The 18,529-nt window shown below is 46.8% G+C and overlaps 2 protein-coding genes across 12 annotated transcripts in view; both read left to right on the plus strand.

Annotated features, from left to right (window-relative positions):
* Positions 1–18,529, plus strand: part of MBNL3 (muscleblind like splicing regulator 3) — a 293,323-nt gene that overhangs the window by 87,630 nt on the left and 187,164 nt on the right. The gene's annotated exons all lie outside the window — the stretch shown is intronic.
* LOC117361501 lies at positions 1,050–4,763 on the plus strand. Its single transcript, XM_033946926.1, has 2 exons — positions 1,050–1,347; positions 3,763–4,763. Exons 1-2 carry the CDS (start codon positions 1,074–1,076, stop codon positions 4,761–4,763), a joined length of 1,275 nt encoding a protein of 424 aa, XP_033802817.1. The 5' UTR covers positions 1,050–1,073.

An 18,529-nucleotide genomic window follows, 5' to 3' on the forward strand; every position in this document is an offset into this window, starting at 1 on the left:
CTTGTGTCAAAGGGCAAAAATGTAACACGGGGCTGGTGCGCCTCCGTGTCGATCGTCGTAGGGGCGGTCAGGGGGGGCGGAGAAATGGGGTGCGGGCTGATTGGGCCTTCAAAGGCTGAGTGACAATTTTTTAAATTGATTGGTCGGTGGGGGTTTTGCGTGGGAAGCGAGGGGATAAAGAGGGGCAGGCATTGGAGGACTCAACCGTTTTTGGGTCCTCCAGGAAAAATTTCTTTCTTCGACCTACCGCGTTTGTTTTGGTGGCGGCGCGGTCGTGGGGGCGGCGATGGCTGGCGCGAGACGGTCCGACGTGGCGGAGATTTCTTTCAGGGCCGGCGATTCCCTGCTTGAAGATCCCGACGAGCAGGTGGGTCCAGTTGTTGAGGCGGCTCAGGGTAGGCCGGAGCGCAGATCCAAGCGTGATGCGCTTTCGGCCCTCGCGTTAGCTGGGATCGCGGGCCGCGTGGGTGGTCGGTCTTCGATGCCGGGGGTGTCTCAGCTTGTGGCGGTGCCGCGTGAAGCGGCTGGGAAAGCTAAATCTGGTGGGCGGGGCAAGTCGGGCGGGCGGATGCCCGTTCGGCAGGAGAGCAGCAGCTCGGTGGCTTCTAGTTCTATTCCCGGGGCTGGGGGTTTGGCTTCCGTTTCCCTGGAGGCTTCCGGGGATTTGCCTGCACCTTTAGTTCTTCCATTGCCTCCTGCCGGGAGCAGTGCGGCGGAGGTGCATGCGGCCCTGGTTTCGGGCACGGAGGGGTCTGCTCGTGCAGAGGGGGGCCTGTTTCAAGCGTCGCCCCAGCCTTCCACTTCATGGGGCGCTGGTGCCTGGGGTGCTGGTTCTGGGGGGCCTATGGGGTTGCCTTTCGGGTCCTTCCCGGGGGGTCCTGTGCAGCAGGGGTGGTGTTCTGGGCAGCCAGGCTGGGGGCCCGGTTGGTTCTCTCCTTACTGGGGGGGGGGGGGTGCCTCTAGGATGGATGGGTGCTCCGTCGCCGGGTGGGGCTGGGGGTGCTGGTTGGGGGGCGCCTGGGGTTGGTTTCCTGGGCTCTGTTCCTGGTTTCGGTTTTTCTTCACAGAGTCCGATGCCTGTGCAGGAGTCTCCTTGCTGTGCGAGTGACAGAGTTCCAGGACCTTCTTCTTGCAGCGTCGGTGGAGCGGCGGATCAGCAGCACAGCGAGAGAGCTTCGGTTGTTTCTGCGTCGGAGCCAGTGGCTGTTGGCGGGGGCGCTACTGGTACCTCAGCTGATGTGGTGGTTGCTGGTCGAGGCGTCACTGTCGTGGAGCGTCCGTCGGTGGCGTCCTTGGAGGTTGTTTCCGGTGGCATCTCCGTTCCTGTGGAGGGACCTTCTGTTTCGGGTAAGGTGGCACCTGCTGGGGTTGCTGGGGGTAAGACTCGTACTAGGAAGGGTAAAGGGAAGCGTAGGCGCAGGCGTGCGTCCTCTTCATCGAGTCGGTCTTCGTCCTCGTCCTCCTCTTCTTCGTCGGCCTCTTCTTCTTCGGTTCCTGGGTCGGGGGAGGGGGCGGGTCTTGTTGGAAGTAGTAGCGTGCCCCCGCAGAGTGAGGGTCGGGGCGTGCCTGCGCTGGTGGCCCTGACGGAACTTTGGGAGCGGGTGCCGTGTGCTTTGCGGCGTAAGATTAGACGGCGTTCTTGCGTTGATATTTTTCGTCTTATGGAAGGCAGGGTGCATCGGCGGGGTCGTAAGAAGTCGAAGCGGGAGGCAGGGGCTTCGAAGATTTTCCCAGTGGCCCGGTCCATTATCAATTGGATCCGTGCTTTTATGCGACTGGCCAGTGTTTGGGGGCGTGCGCATCCTAGCGATTATGGTTTGTTGTTGGCGTATGCTGACTCTGTGCTTGATGCGTACCAGCGCTTCGGTGGCTGGACGTGGTTAAATTATGATGAGGCTTTTAGGGATAAGATGGAGGAGAACTCTCATATGTCGTGGGGTACGCAGGATGTTAACCTGTGGCTTACGCATATGTCCTCCAAGTCTGGGCAGGCTTCTGGGAGTGGAGGGCGAGTGTCGGTGGGTGTTCCGGGCGGCGGGCGGCCCTTTCGGTCCGGGGCGGGGGCGGGATCGGGCGGGGGAGCGGTCAGTGACGTTTGTTGGAGATTCAACAAGTCTGGCTGCTCTTTCTCCGACTGCAGGTTCCGCCACGCGTGCTCTCAATGTGGGCAGCCGCATTCCCTGCTTAAGTGCCCTAAGAAGTCGGCCGGGGTGCCCGCGGGGGCTGGTAAATAGGGGTAGTTCGGGTACAGTTCCCACGCCTGTTTTGGTAGGCGCCTTGGTTCCGTGGCTGCGTTGTTACCGGCCTGTGCGCGTAGCTGCTCTGTTGGAGCGTGGGTTTTCCGTTGGTTTTGAGATTCCGTTTCGGGGAGAGTTGTCGGGGGCGCGGTCGCGCAATGCGTCGTCTGTTGTTCATTTGAGTGCAGTGGTCCGGAGGAAATTGGATGAGGAATTGCGTCTGGGGCGGATTGCTGGTCCCTTCCGTGATCGACCATTTCCGGTCATGATGGTTTCCCCATTGGCCATCGTCCCTAAGAAGGAACGTGGCAAGTTCCGCCTCATTCACAATTTATCCCGTCCGGTGGGGTTTTCTGTTAATGATGGTATTCCGCGGGATCTGTGTACTGTGCGGTATTCCTCGGTGGACTGTGCATTGCGGCTCGTTCTCAGGGCTGGTCGCGGGGCACTGCTGGCGAAGGTGGACATTCAGTCGGCCTTCAGGTTATTGCCTGTGCATCCTCACTCTTACCCTTTGTTAGGGTTTCGTTTCGGCGGGGCTTACTTTTACGATCGTTGTCTTCCGATGGGTTGTTCTATCTCGTGTGCCTATTTCGAGATGTTCAGCACGTTCCTTCATTGGGTGGTGGTTCAGCGTTCAGGGTTGGACGCTGTGGTACACTATCTGGATGATTTTTTGTTTGTAGGTCCTGGGGATTCGGATGACTGCGGGCGTCTTAAGGGAAGTTTTGAAGCGATGGCCGCTGAATTTGGTATACCATTAGCGCAGGACAAGTCTGAAGGCCCGGTTACGTCCCTGGTTTTTCTGGGGATTGAATTGGATTCTGTTGCGTTGGTGACTCGCTTGCCTGTGGCTAAGGTCCGGCAGCTGCTTGATCTTATTGGGCGTGTCTTAGCTGCTCCAAAGACTACTTTGCATGTGGTTCAGTCCTTGATTGGCTCGCTTAATTTTGCTTGCCGGGTTTTGCCCATGGGTCGCGCTTTTTCGCGTCGGTTGGCTGCTTCCACGGCTGGTGTCCGGGATAAGCGCCATTTTTTGCGTCTGTCGGCTGGGGTTCGGGCGGATCTGCGCATGTGGGCTAGTTTTTTGCAGGATTTTAACGGGTGCCTGCCCATGCAGGCGCCGGAGGTTGCTAACGGGGACTTAGAGCTCTTTTCTGACGCAGCAGGAGGGGTGGGTTTTGGCCTTTACTTTCAGGGCGCATGGTGTGCTGAGCGGTGGCCTCCGGCTTGGGTGGCTCGGGGTATCACGCGTAACATCACGCTTTTGGAGTTGTTCCCCTTGGTTGTTGCCTTTGATCTGTGGCCCGATAAATTGAGGGATAGGCGTGTGATGTTCTGGTGCGATAACTTGGGGGTGGTGGAGGTGGTTAACCGTCAGACGGCGCACTGTCTGTCGGTGAACGTGCTGGTTAGGGCGTTGGTCTTGCGCTGTCTGCGTCTTAACGTGTTCCTCAGGGCTCGGCATGTTCCCGGTTGTCAGAATGGCATTGCTGATGCTCTCTCTCGTTTCCATTTTTCGCAGTTTCGTCGGCTGGCGCCAGAGGCTCACGAGGAAGGTTCAGTGATGCCGGAGCATTTGTGGAACCTGGTCGAGAAGGAGTGTGGGAAATGCTCCGCCTGTCGGTAGCGCCTGCTACCTGGACGCACTATTCCACGGGGTTTCGGGTGGTTTCTGCCTTTTTGTTCAGCAGGGGTTGTGTTCCGGGGGATGTGGCCGAGTCCTTTCTTGAGGATTTCGTGCTGGATTCAAGCAGAGCGGAGGTCTCAAAACGGGTGGTGCAGGGACGGTTGGCGGGATTTGCCTTTTTCTGTCGGGCGTTGGGCTGGAATTGTCCTTCTTCGGGTTTCATTGTCCGACGGTTGCTTCGTGCTATGGGGAGGGTTGTACCTGCTAGGCCGGATTCTCGTTTGCCTATTCATCATGATTTGCTCATTCAGCTTTTGTCGGTTCTGCCTGATTTGGCCCACTCCCCTTATGAGTCCGCTCTTTTTCGGGCGGCTTTTTCCCTGGCCTTTTTCGGGGCTTTGCGAGTGGGGGAGTTGTTGGTCAGCGCTTCCGACAGGGCGAGAGGGCGCGGGTTGTTAGTTCAACACGTGTTGTTGGGTGACAGCGAGGTTCGGATTTGTGTGGCTAGCTCTAAGACGGATCAGGCCGGAAGGGGCCAGTGGTTGGTCCTTCACCAGGTTGTGGGTTGTGTTTCTTGCCCTGTGGCTCGTCTGTCCGAGTATTTGTCGGTTCGAGTTGCGGTCTCTTCTGAATTTTTTGTTCACGCGGACGGGGCTCCTCTCTCCCGGTTTCAGTTTTTAGCCGTGCTACGTTTGGCGTTGGTGCGTTGTGGAGAGGAGCCCCGGAGCTACGGCACGCACTCCTTTCGGATTGGTGCTGCCACCAGTGCTAGTGCTGCAGGTATGTCGGAAGCGGGCATTCGACGGTTGGGTCGCTGGGTGTCTGGGGCCTTCCGTGGGTACATTAGACCTTCTGGTGCATCGCGGGGGCGTGGGGGCAGTTCGATGGGTTTGTAATTGTTGGGGGGTAACGGGGGATTGTTTTGCTTTGTTTTGTTTTGTGCTGTTTGTGCCAATTTGTTTTGCTTTGTAGGTGCTGGTCGGAGCAGATACGTGTGGATTATCGGCCATTCTTTTGTACATTGGGCTGGCGAGCGGGCTTTGGTGCGCCCTGGAGGTCGACATCTGGGACTTGGCCATCTGGGTGTAAGGGTATCTTGGTGGGGTCAGCGCGGCATGAGATGGCATCAGCTCCTTCCCTTTTTGTCGCATTTGCGGTCTTGCCCTCGGCCTCCGGTTGTGCTCATTATTCATTTGGGGGGTAATGATGTTGATTCACTGTCGGCCAGACAGTTAGTCAACGTTATTAAGGATGATTTGCGAGTTCTTTTTGCTTGGTTTCCGGGTACACGTGTTTTATGGTCGGATGTTATTCCGCGCCCGCGGTGTCTTGCGTCTCGGCGGTGGACCCGGGGTTTGGCGAAGTTTAACCGGCAGGTTGGGAAGTGGGTGGAGTCACAGGGTGGTAAGCAGTTGTTGCATGGGTGGGTTGAGGTAGGTTGTGGCGGCCTTTTTCATACCGATAGGGTGCATTTGTCGGACATTGGTTGGGATTTGCTTTTAGACGATTTTGCGGTGGGTTGTGAGCGTGTGCTAGGTTTGGGTTAGCCGCTGCTCGGTTGTTGGGGGGGTGGCCTGTGGGGACCTCAGGCCTGTGGCGGATCTCCCGAGCTACTCGGTCATTGGGGCTCATCGGGTGATGAGCGGTGGGCCGGCGGGGTGCCGTGCCTGGTGGGTCAGGTGACCCGGATAAAGGGGCATGAGGGTCATGCCACCCCTCTGACCCTTGTTGAAGTGGCAGGGTCGAGGGCACTGAATGTTTGTTTTCGTAGCTCGGGAGGAGCTGTTGAATTTATGTTAATTAAAGTTGATATGGAAATATAATATGTTAATTTATTATTAATAAACTGAGCTGCGGCTAATTACCAAAAATTAGAGTTGGTGTTTTGTTGTTTATTAAGCAGGAATGGTAATGGGGTGGGTGGAGGGATCTAGGGATTGGGTCATGAGGACAAAGGAGCCCATCCAGATCCCGTTGTTAATGAAAGCCCGAGACCTTGTGTCAAAGGGCAAAAATGTAACACGGGGCTGGTGCGCCTCCGTGTCGATCGTCGTAGGGGCGGTCAGGGGGGGCGGAGAAATGGGGTGCGGGCTGATTGGGCCTTCAAAGGCTGAGTGACAATTTTTTAAATTGATTGGTCGGTGGGGGTTTTGCGTGGGAAGCGAGGGGATAAAGAGGGGCAGGCATTGGAGGACTCAACCGTTTTTGGGTCCTCCAGGAAAAATTTCCCTCCCACCCTCCCCCTTTTTGTTTGCTTGTCCTATGGATATTTCTGGGGGCGGATCTCCCGAGCTACTCGGTCATTGGGGCTCATCGGGTGATGAGCGGTGGGCCGGCGGGGTGCCGTGCCTGGTGGGTCAGGTGACCCGGATAAAGGGGCATGAGGGTCATGCCACCCCTCTGACCCTTGTTGAAGTGGCAGGGTCGAGGGCACTGAATGTTTGTTTTCGTAGCTCGGGAGGAGCTGTTGAATTTATGTTAATTAAAGTTGATATGGAAATATAATATGTTAATTTATTATTAATAAACTGAGCTGCGGCTAATTACCAAAAATTAGAGTTGGTGTTTTGTTGTTTATTAAGCAGGAATGGTAATGGGGTGGGTGGAGGGATCTAGGGATTGGGTCATGAGGACAAAGGAGCCCATCCAGATCCCGTTGTTAACAATCCGTGTATCCTTACTAGATGATTTTCATAGAAATCGAGATACGGGATTTGCCTTGGTGTTAGTTCTGCTGGATTTCAGCAGTTTTGACACTGTGGATCACAATATGGCATGACTGGAAGAAACAGGTATCCATGGAACAGTACTTGTTTGATTCAGATTCTATTTATCAGACAGGCAACAATCCTTACTGTTTGGCAGCATCTCATCGCCACTATGAGCACTGACCTGTGGGGCACCACAAAGATTGATACTGTCATCTATTCTATTCAATATCTACCTCAAGCCACTAGCCAAGCTGATTCAATTGATGGACATAGTTTTACATCTATGTGGATGATGTGCAGCTACTCATATCCATTGAACCTGATATCCACAACCCTGAATAAAGTTACCCTGACAATATTGATTCAACAATGGGCTAAAAACATCAAAATTTCCCTGAGCCCAAGTAAGGGTACAGGCACATTATATTGGCATAAGACTAAGGATACATTCACATTTTACTGGAGAAATAGGTAAGGGGTATAGTGGCATATTCACAATATATTGGAGGCAGAGGAATGGGGGGATAGATATGCAGTATACTGGGGACTTGGTGCAGGGTTACAGATGTAGATTCATAACTACATAGGTGATTTTGAGTTAACAGGCAGTGGTAGCTTGTGGAGTAGTATAGTTATAGTGATGTCTTTGAATGATTTGGAGGAATAGGAGGGTACATTCACAACGTACTGTACTCATCATATACTTAAATCTAGGCATATAGAGATGCTATCGTAGTGAATTGGAAGTGTTTGGTTAGATTAAATTAATTTGTCTCTACTTTGATATTTTTGGGCCATAGCCTAAAGTCCACCTGGTATTGTCTTAGATTCCAACTCTTGAAGTTGCCATCTAAGTTCACTGCAGCCTATCCAACCATCCTGTTGTTTGCAAGATATCTTCTGTAAAGTCTGGCCAGTAACGTCCTCGTGTTCCAAGTTAGTGGAGTTCCCATTGATGCTCTCCCCAGCCCATCCTACACCGAATCACCATATATGGGACACAAACTGTACAAGTCTGTCCAATACCAGCCTTAGTTCTTTATACCATTTGTTTTCTAATTAGTCCACTGTATTGATCCCTAGTCTACTCCTTGCAGCTCTATCATTAATGGCTATAATACCTGAAACTGTCATGGAGCTTGGGATCCAGTGCTACTTTCACTTCTTAGGGCAGATTAGTAACTACTGGGAGATAATGGAGGGGTTATGACTTAATCCCTCCAGTGGTCGGTCAGCTGTTCAATCAGGGCACCTTTTTGTATGGTTAACATGATTGAAACGGGTCTAAATAAATATGTCCTTTTTTACCTTGGACGTTTTTTCCCATTCCAAATCACTGAAAGACATCCTAACTTTGGGCCGCCTTAGTCCCATCCAAAACATGCCTCCAACCTGCCCCCTTGCTATTTGGACGAATTGCCATGTACGTAAAATGGCCAAATTTTGCCTTTTGAAAATCACAATTTGGACATTTTCAGCAAATATGTTGAGCCATCTGCTTCGAAAATAAACACCATAGGAGTAGAAATTGTGCCAACTTTGAAGATGTAGATGTTTACACCTGCTCATATCTGTGTCTAGATTTTACAAATATATACTAAATTAGTGTATTTTATATTCTACATGCATACTTGTGAACTCTGTCCATGCTTGCTCAAAACAGTCCAGTAAAAGGTTTCACTAGACATCTTGTAGGGGAGTTAATTTATTTCCTCCTGCAGTCCTGGCAAAGTGATTATTGTAGAAGTGTTTTGTAATATTGGCAACATTAGCCTTTATTTCTGGAATACTGAAGTCTTTTGTTAGGAGGCACATCAAGGGGGTAATTCTCTAAAGAGCCATCTAGTATTAGGTAGCAGGAGTGCATGTAAATGGTGGTATTCTAGTCATTTATGAACATAATTGGCCACTTAAGCACATAAATTACCTCAGTATACCAACGAGTGGAAAAGGATGCACCATGTTTTGCTGGTGGGTGTCTACATGGAACAAATACAGTACTTGCATAGATTATAGTATTCTAGAATTTATGCATGTTCTGGCTAATATCTAGGGCAGTGTCTCTCAGACTGTGTGCCCCAAAGAGATTTCAGGTGTGCCAAGAGAGATTCCCAAATTTTACTTTATTTTTTAAAATTCCCTTCATAAGTATACACTAGAATAGTCATGTACGCAAGAATAGTCATGTACGCAAGAGTCAATCAGTGTTATGAGCATCTGTGTGCGTACGGATACAACCGCCCAGACAAGCGATTGGTCCTTGAAAACTAATGGCAAGTAATTTTAGTTTTATTTTTTTATGCAGTAGTTATCCTAACTTGAGCAACAAAGCAATCAAGGCTTTGTTATCATTTGGATCTTCTTATCTGTGAACTTGGATTTTCAGCTCTGACAGAAATTAAATAGAAAAAAAGAGAATGACTGCAGATGGTAAATGATAAAATGTGTGTTTGCTTATTGACTATTGAGCTGCGTTTTGAGTTCATTTGCCCTCAAAAACAAGCACATCCATCACATTAGCAATTCTAGTCTATCTACTTTTGTTTCACCATTGTTACAATTACCCATACACGGCTTAAAGAACTTTAAATAACTCTCAAATTTTAATTTTTTGTTGGGTTTGCAACTTTATAATTTCAAGTATAATGTGCTGCAAAAAAATTTAGTTCTGTTTAGTGTGCCGGAGCTAAAAACATTTGAGAGACGCTGATCTAGGTCATAGGTTCTAACATCTAGGCTCCAGTCTTTAGGACACACCTATTCAGTCAGTGTTTCAGGATACCCACAATCGATACATGAAGGAAATATGCAGAGAATGGAGGTTCTGCCTGCAAATTTATCATGCATATTCATTGTGGATATCCTGAAAACCTGACTGACTAGGTGTATCCCGAGAACTGGATTGAGAGCCTCTGATGTAGGCATAAGCATTTATACCAGAGCTTGTGTAAGTGATCACACCTTAAAAATAAAGCACAGTTACTTACCATAACAGGTGTTATCCAGGGACAGCAGGCAGATATTCTCTACATGTGGGTGATGTCACCGATGGAGCACCTTAGCGGACGTTTTCGTAAGCAGACTTGCTCGAAGACCTTCAAGCTTGCGAATGGCCCGCGCATGCGCATGTGTTCCTCCCGCCCTGCCTAGGGCATGCGTCTCCTCAACGTGTCCTCAGTTCAGATAGCAAGCAAAGAAGCCAACCATGGGGAGGTGGATGGGTTGCGAGAATATCTGCCTACTGTCCCTGGATAACACCTGTTACAGTAAGTAACTGTGCTTTATCCCAGGACAAGCAGGCAGCATATTCTCTACATGTGGGAGACCTCCAAGCTAACTAAAAAGGGGATGGAGGGAGAGTTGGCAATTTAGGAGAATAGATGTTGCAAAACAGATTGGCCGAAACTGCCATCACGCCTGGAGAAAACATCCAGACAGTAATGTGAGGTGAACATTTGAATCGAGGACCAAGTGGCAGCCTTACAGATTTCCTCAATGGGAGTGGAGCGAAGGAAAGCAACAGACGCCGCCATCGCCCTGACCTTGTGGCCTGTGAATGGACCCAGTAGGGAGAGACCAGCTTGAGCATAACAGAAAGAAATACAAGTGGCCAACCAGTTAGAAATGGTCCGCTTAGAGACAGAGCGACCCAAGCGATTAGGATCGAAAGAAAGGAACAGCTGGAGAGCAGAACAATGAGGAGCGGTGTGCTTCAAGTAGAATGCCAGCGCACGCTTACAATCAAGAGAATGTAGAGCCACTTCTCCAGGGTGAGAATGGGACTTTGGAAAAAACACAGGAAGAACAATAGATTGGTTGATGTGAAAATCAGAAACAATCTTAGGCAAGAACTTAGGATGGGTACGGAGAACCACCTTATTGTGATGGAAGACAATGAAAGGTGGATCCGCTATCAAGGCTTGAAGCTCACTGACCCGACGGGCAGAAGTGAGAGCAATAAGGAACACAACTTTCCAAGTAAGATACTTTAAGTGAGCCCGCGCTAGCGGCTCGAATGGGGGTTTCATCAATTATGCAAGGACCACGTTAAGATCCCAAACCACCGGAGGAGGTTTGAGGAGTGGATGAACGTGGAAAAGTCCTTTCATGAAGCGGGAAACCACAGGATAAACAGATATAGGCTTCCCGTCAATCGGCTGATGAAAAGCAGCAATGGCACTAAGGTGGGCTCGAACCGAAGAGGACTTGAGCCCAGCGCCAGACAAGTACAACAGATAATCCAGGACAGCTGACAAGGAGGCGGACAGCGGCTCCAGCTGCCAAGTAGCACACCAGGAAGAAAAGCGGGTCCACTTCTGATAGTAACATTGGCGAGTGGACTCCTTCCAAGACGCTCCCAGGACATCCAGCACAGGCTGGGAGAACTGGAACGAGGGTATTAAGTCTCGAGGAACTAAGCTGTTAATGAACTAAGCTGTTAAGTGCAGAGACTTGAGGTTGGGATGAAGCAGAGAACCCTGACTCTGTGTAAGAAGAGAAGGAAAACCAGGAAGAGGAAGAGACTCCCTGGAACTGATTTGCAACAGAAGGGAGAACTAAGGTTGACGGGGCTACCGAGGAGCTATCAGAATCATGGTGGCACGCAAAGACTTGAGCTTGACGAGAGTCTTCAGAATCAGAGGGAATGGAGGGAATGCATACAGGAACTCATTCGTCCAATCCAGAAGGAAGGCATCCGCCTTGATCCTGAGAGGGGTGTAAACCCTGGAGCAGAAGCGGGGCAACTTGTGATTGAGGGGGGACGCGAACAGATCGACGCCCAGGGTCCCCCAATGAGCAAACACCTGACGCAGGGTTCTGGAGTGGAGTGACCACTCGTGAGGCTGCAGCAGATGACTCAACCTGTCCGCCAGACAGTTCCCCTTGCCCTGAATGTAGACAGCTTGAAGGAATATGTTGCGGCGGGTGGCCCAGTCCCACATCTGCACAGCCTCCAGGCACAGGGACCTGGACCCCGTGCCCCCCTGTTTGTTGATATAATACATGGTGACTTGTTTTCTGTTATAACCAGCACCACCCGGTCGTGAAGCAGGTGACAAAAGGCCTTCAGAGCGAGGAAAATTGCTTGAAGCTCCAGAAGATTGATATGACAAAGGCGGTCCGTACGGGACCAAAGACCCTGGGTGCGTAGACCGTCCAGATGAGCCCCCCAGCATAGGTTGATGAGTACGACCTCGAAGAAGAGTATTCCCTACGTGAAGAGGCACACTTAGAGTGATGTCTCGAAGACGCCTATGAGGCGGTGCTGACAGACTCCGAGGAAGGCTTCTTTGCTGGCACACCTGAGGAGAAAAGTGGAGACTTACCTGAGGCCAGGGTAGCAGGAGGGGCCGAGGCTGGGGACTACGAGGCCGAGGACTTCGAGGCCGAGCTCGAGACCTGTCCCACAGGATCCATGGGGCCAAAGAGTTGGAGAATCTTGGCCACCCTCCGACGAAGAGCCCGCAGTTGCAAGGTTGCACAACGAGGACACGACTCAGCGGGTGCTCTGCACCCAGGCACTCCACACACCAATGATGAGGATCGGTGATGGAGATAACCCGGTTGCACTTAGTGCAGTCTTTAAAGCCGGAACGAGGCCGGGACATAAGAAAAAGAAAGCCATGGCCCTGTGAGGCCAGGCGGCCTGAGGAAGACTGGGAACCCGGTCAAAATTATACAAACGGAAAAAATGAAAATAAAGAAAATAAAAGATGTGAGCACAGCGACTCAAAGGAAACAAACGGAATAAGCCGTGGTGCAAGAGGGACAAAGAGAACACGCGAAGCAAGGGAGCAGTGCTTCTGGCTCCGCGGAAAACATTGAACTGAGGACACGCTGAGGAGACGCATGCCCTAGGCAGGGCGGGAGGGACACGCGCGCATGTGCGGGCCAATCGCAAGCCTGAAGGTCTTCGAGCAAGTCTGCTTGCGAAAACGTCCACTAGGGGGCTCCGTCGGTGACGTCACCCACATGTAGAGAATATGCTGCCTACCTGTCCTGGGATAATTATTTTTTCTCCAAATGTGAACAGCAACTTTATTCTATTAGTTGGAAGCTATTTTCACATTCTTCTGAATTTCTTTTCCTCTTGGACACAGTTGCATAATACCTGTGACAAACCTGAGAGCTAGATATTTAAAATTTCTTTTCAAAATTTGTTAAAGCTTTTACTGCTTCTCTTGTAAGCATTCAACAATGTATGCATTTCTTGATATATTTTCACAGTAAGAAGACCTTCATACCTTCTATGCCTTCTGTATACAAGCATATACATATATTTATTTATTTATTTATTTTATTTATTCACTTTTTTCTATACCGTTCTCCCAGGGGAGCTCAGAACGGTTTACATGAATTTATTCAGGTACTCAAGCATTTTTCCCTGTCTGTCCTGGTGGACTCACAATCTATCTAATGTACCTGGGGCAATGGGGGGATTAAGTGACTTGCCCAGGTTCACAAGGAACAGCGTGGGTTTGAACCCATAACCTCAGGGTGCTGAGGCTGTAGCTTTAACCACTGCGCCACACACTCCCCCCATACAAGCATATACGTATACAAGCATATACAGTATTATTGGCTCATTATGAATAGCAGAGATATAGAGTAAAGAGTTGGAAACGGAAACAATTTTAGGTAGAATTGGAGCCAGTGAAATGTACTAACTGACTCCAACTTCACAATAAAAAAAACTTGCATTGCAATATATAGTAAATATATCATTTTATACTTAGGGTTTTTATTTTGGGTCCTGGATCTAAAGTATTGATAAATGTAAGTTATATTTACAAATACTTTAGATCGAGGCAAAAATGTAAGTTATATATAGCTGTCTGACCAGTAGGTGAGTGATGGATGAGTCTCATTCCCCTCCTCTCAACCCCTTTTCAGGGCTTGTGATCACTGTATTCATAATAAAATGACTCAAGACTATTGTTTCAAGTTTATTTAAAAATTTGATTTGATCGAAATATCATATTCCAATGCGATTTACAAATAATAATAATAAAATCAGGGTAAAAAACATACAACCTTTTAAAACTATAACACTATGGGACACAAGAGGAAGACAGGTTTAATTACAATTCATAAATAATAAAATGAACAGTAGGATGGGAATTGTTACCCACATAATTTTCATTTAGAGGATGTTTGAGTTTTATAGAATTCAAGCAGCTCATTTGAAAGCGTCCTTAAAGAACCAGCTTTTTAAGAGACTTTGAACTTACTAAGTGATTTTTCTTCCCTAATATAAATTGGTATAGTGATATACTGTAGTGTTGTAAGATTACATTATATATAATTGTTTAAACTCTTGAACATTTTCTAGTGTTTCCAATGGAGGGAGAGGTACATGGAAAAACAATTTAGTTTCATGTGGTTTCTATTATTTTGTTTTTGCATATATGTTTTTGTTCTAGCACATGTTATAATTTTAGAGTGTGGATATGTTTTCACAACATATGCTCTTTGATTTTGGGGATAGGAAACACTATAACATATCCATATTCCTTTGACTTGGCAGTATTCATCTCATTCTTTCTCATTTAATTTGCTTGCAGTGTGTATTTAACAGCTATCTAACTTTTAGCCCCATCCCTGTGGATATTATTACATCAGACCCATAAGGAAGGTTTTCCCCTAGGTACCACTTATACCTGCGTACATTGGCCTTTTATGCTCCTATTCTTTACTGTAAGTCTTCGTTATTACTTAACATTTTTCCAAACTTTCTTCAGCTTTCATCTCTCTTGTTTACTTGAGTAAGGGCCTGATTCACTAAAGCTTTTGCACTCTTTGTCCATGAAAAGACATCTTTTAATGTAAATCTTTTTTATTAGGAACAAAATGAACCAGAAACACACAATGGTAAAATGACAAGCAAAAAAATTCACAAGGATATTAACCAGCCAAAGCGGACTGTACTCTGATGTTCTCTTAGGTTTCAAGATAAAGGGGTTATCTGGCGTGGGGGGGTTCTGGTGAGGGTCTGTGAGAGGGGGCCCCCCTCACAGACCCTTCCCAGAACCCCCCCAGCCTCCCTCATCCCCATCCCCCAAACTCCAACAAGACAAGATATAACTAAGGTCATACAGGTGGGTTGGGAAACAGCTGTAGTCTATTCAAAATGTGACTACGACTTCTTGAAGGCAAAATGTTTGGAAAGACATTTTAGTGCAGTAGTCTACAAGCAGGGATTACTTTGGCCAAAATATCTTCAGATTGAGATTGGGACCATTGTTGAACACAATGGCCAAAACATTCCAGTGATGCAGTTAATCTGAAGGAAAGATCTTTATGCAGCTTCCCCATGCACTCAGGTGCACTTAAAGTAACCTATGTAACTAAAAAAAGTCTGCTCCCTAATGCTGTCTCTCCCTCTCTCAGCCTGTTCCCCCTCTCCATGCTCTCTTTCTTCCTCTCTGGCCATCGCATGCCTCAAAACTCTTCCTTGAACTTTTTTTTCCCCTAATGCGCAATCCCTCCCCCCCCCCCCCACTCCATCCCAGCCAGTCAAGCTGTATTTGCCTCTGCTACTAACCATCCTATTTCCACCCCTTTTCTAAGCACGCTCGCTCCCCTCACCCTCTCTGGAGGCTTGATGCTGGTCCACGTCCAGAGCAGCTGTTCTGTTTTCTTGCAGCACCATTTTCAGCCCACTTCCTGCACTGTTCCTGCAGTCTCGCAAGAAAAACTTGGGAATTGGGCACTGCATGGCTGAAGCACACAAAGTTGCACAGAGCTGGAACAGAACATCTATTCAGCAGGCAGCCTTCAGTGAAAAGTAGGGGAGGGTATATGTAGGAATAATAATAATAATAGTTTTATTCTTATATACTGCCATACCGAAAAAGATCTAGGCGGTTCACAACAAGGTGAGTTAATACATAGGATACAGATAAAATACAAATTAGAATAATGGACTTAAAAACAAGGTGAGTTAATACATAGGATACAGATAAAATACAAATTAGAATAATGGACTTAAAAACAGATAAAGACAGAAAGCATTTACAATATAATGCAGAAAATACTGTTATGGCCGGGAAAGAAGTAATACATAGAACAGATAAAAGAAGAAAATCAATGAGACACAGTTGGAGTTGATAATGGATCTGGAGCCTTACAATGAAGAACACTGACTTAGGACAGTATTTACTAAGCTGGTTGTGCAGTACCCTTATGCAGTCTGGTTTTCAGGTTAGCAACAATGATTATGCATGAGATAGCTTTGCGTGCATTGCCTCCACTGCATGTTGATCTGTATTCATTGTGGTTAATCTGAAAACTATGCTTGCAAAGGGGTACTCCAGGACCAAGTTGAGAAACATTGGCTTAGGGCAGCAATGTTCATGCCCATTTCTCAATGGTTGCAAACAGGTCAGGTTTTCAGGATATCCCTAGTTAATATGCATTAATAAATACCTACTAACTTCAAGAAGCCTTCCATTGCACTTATCATTTTTTATTAATACATAATAAATATATTTATGTCACACTGATTTAAATAACATATTACCAAACCACACACTGTGTGAACAAATCACACTACACAACTTTTTTCTTAAAATATCCCAATGGGAATACCCCACTGGGCCAGAAAACCTGGACTGGAACAAAGCCTTTTCTTTTTCAGTTCCTTTCAAAACCACATTGTCCCGTTTTTAAAATTATCACACGTTCTCTTGCTGTATTGCAAATTGTTACCACAGTCTCATGTTGCTCAACCACAATGATTATAGTTTGTGCTTTCTGGTATCACCATTGAACTCTACAATCAGGTTGCTCAGTCGGCCCAACACTGGGCTGTGTTTCGCTGGATCAGCGTCTTCAGGAGCCACGACTGTTTCAGGTTTTCACTGAGTTATTTCACCTCTTATCATAGTTCATTTTATCATATAACAACAGCAGCAGCAGCAGCATGAGGTTCAAAACTTCTGTAGTAACTCTCTCCTCCTCCAAACTAAAGACAGACTAAAGCCTTATCTTTAGTTTGGAGCATTGAAGACTTATGACTTTTCCTTGATCTCTAATGATTTGTGATACACATTCAATGAAAGCAACCTGGTTGGTGGGGGCAGCAGTGTTGCAGACAAGGATTAATAGAAACAGAGTTCCTTTCCTTTTTTTTTTTAATTGAATTGAATTGTAAAATGTTTTTTTTCTTTGTTTTATACAAAAGTTTATTTGTATTATTGTAAACTATTCTGCCTTTTTTTTTTTTGAAGAGCAGTATATTAGATACATTAATAAACAAACATTTTAATAATACGTAGCTCTTTCTAAGTATAAGCTCCAAACCGCAAGTGATTTCTTTGGTGTAAGATTTCTCTGCTTTGTGCCTTAGAGCAACAGTAGTTTTGCAAAAGAGCTTTAGCTTCAAATGCTTAGCATGATTGCTTGCACAATTTATATTTTGAAAGGTGTATATAGTTAAATTCAAAACTGGCACATACACTGATGAGTAAATGCTTCTTATTGAGATGCATGTGAACAACCTGACAGGCAGTTTGACCCTGGTTTCCTTTTGAAGAAAGATCAAATGCTGCACTCTTGAAAAACGAGTCAAGTCAGTGTTAGACTCACTACCTCTGTGACCAATGCAAGTTCCCTTGTGTTAGAGCAAAAATTTGTTCCCCACTGCAGTAAGCAAATAGCATGCAACTAGGTCAAGCGGAAAAATGTGCACAAAAATGGGAGAGCACATTGGAACAGCTATAATCTTGTGCATGTAAAACTTGTATCACTCCCATTTAGATTGCATGTACATACATCAAGCACATACATGACCAACTCTGGAAAAAGGTGACTAAAAAATGAGGTTTTAAGGAGTTCTGTTAGAGCAAACAATTTATAAGAAAATAGTCTAAACCTAATCCTTTTATGTGAAAAAGGAAAAGTTACAGACATTCAAACATGTAACTTTTTCAGACTGCTTATGAACCCAGAACATGAAAAATTAGCCATTCTCAACATTTTGGATCTGCTACTAAAGTCACTTTTTCCCAGAGATAGTCGCAAATCAAGGAATGCTATTCTGACAGTTGAAGAGAAGTGCAGTTTGGTGTGTTTGTTGTATATCTGTGTCTGACTCTCAGATTATTGCCTCTTGTTGTGTCTGTGGGAATGCTATTCTGTACATATAAATTTTGCAGTACCAATATTTTTATGGAAAATATGCATATGCAACTCCATAATGTGCCAATTGTCAACAGTCTAGCACTTTACTTTGTTTATCATACCTTCTTTTAGGGCTCCTTTTACTAAGTGCTAGCGTTTTTAGCGTGCGCTAAAGATTAGCGCTTGCTAACCACACGCTAAACTAAAAATACTAACGCAAGTTCTATGGAGATGTTAGCGTTTAGCGCGTGTGGTATTGTAACGAAGTGAGGAAGAAGGAACCGGCCCGAAGATAACACCAGGGGCGGCATAAAACGGCCAGGGGGGAGCAGGCCAGAAGGAGGGAGAAATTAGGGGGAATTATTTTATTTTTTAATTTAGTGATTGAATTGTGTCTGAGAATTTACATCTGCTGTCTGTATTTTGCACTTTTCAGGAAGAAATGCATTTGTTTCTTTTTCTCTGGGGTTGTACTGCATGCAGAGTCTTGCATCTTAGGGTTTGTTTGTATATATTAGTACTTTTAGTTTTTGGTTCCGTATTTGCATAAGGGTAATCTGTGTTCTGGTAGGAATGAATGTTGAGAAGCATACAGTCTGCTTTGTGTAGTTTAATTTTGTGGTTAACCATTATGTGTTGTTAATAAGATTATATTGTGTGTATATATGAGAAATGAATGGAAAAAATAGTGTTACAATTAGTACTATTATGGGGGCAGGGTCTGGGGCGGACATGGGCGGGGTCTGGCCTACGGTTTAGCCCAGAGTTCTTCAACTGCCAGTTCACAGACCGGTGCCGGCCCACAAAATAATTCTTTTTATTTCCGC

The sequence above is a fragment of the Geotrypetes seraphini genome, chromosome 5, assembly GCF_902459505.1.
Source record: "Geotrypetes seraphini chromosome 5, aGeoSer1.1, whole genome shotgun sequence".
Lineage (NCBI taxonomy): Eukaryota > Metazoa > Chordata > Amphibia > Gymnophiona > Dermophiidae > Geotrypetes > Geotrypetes seraphini.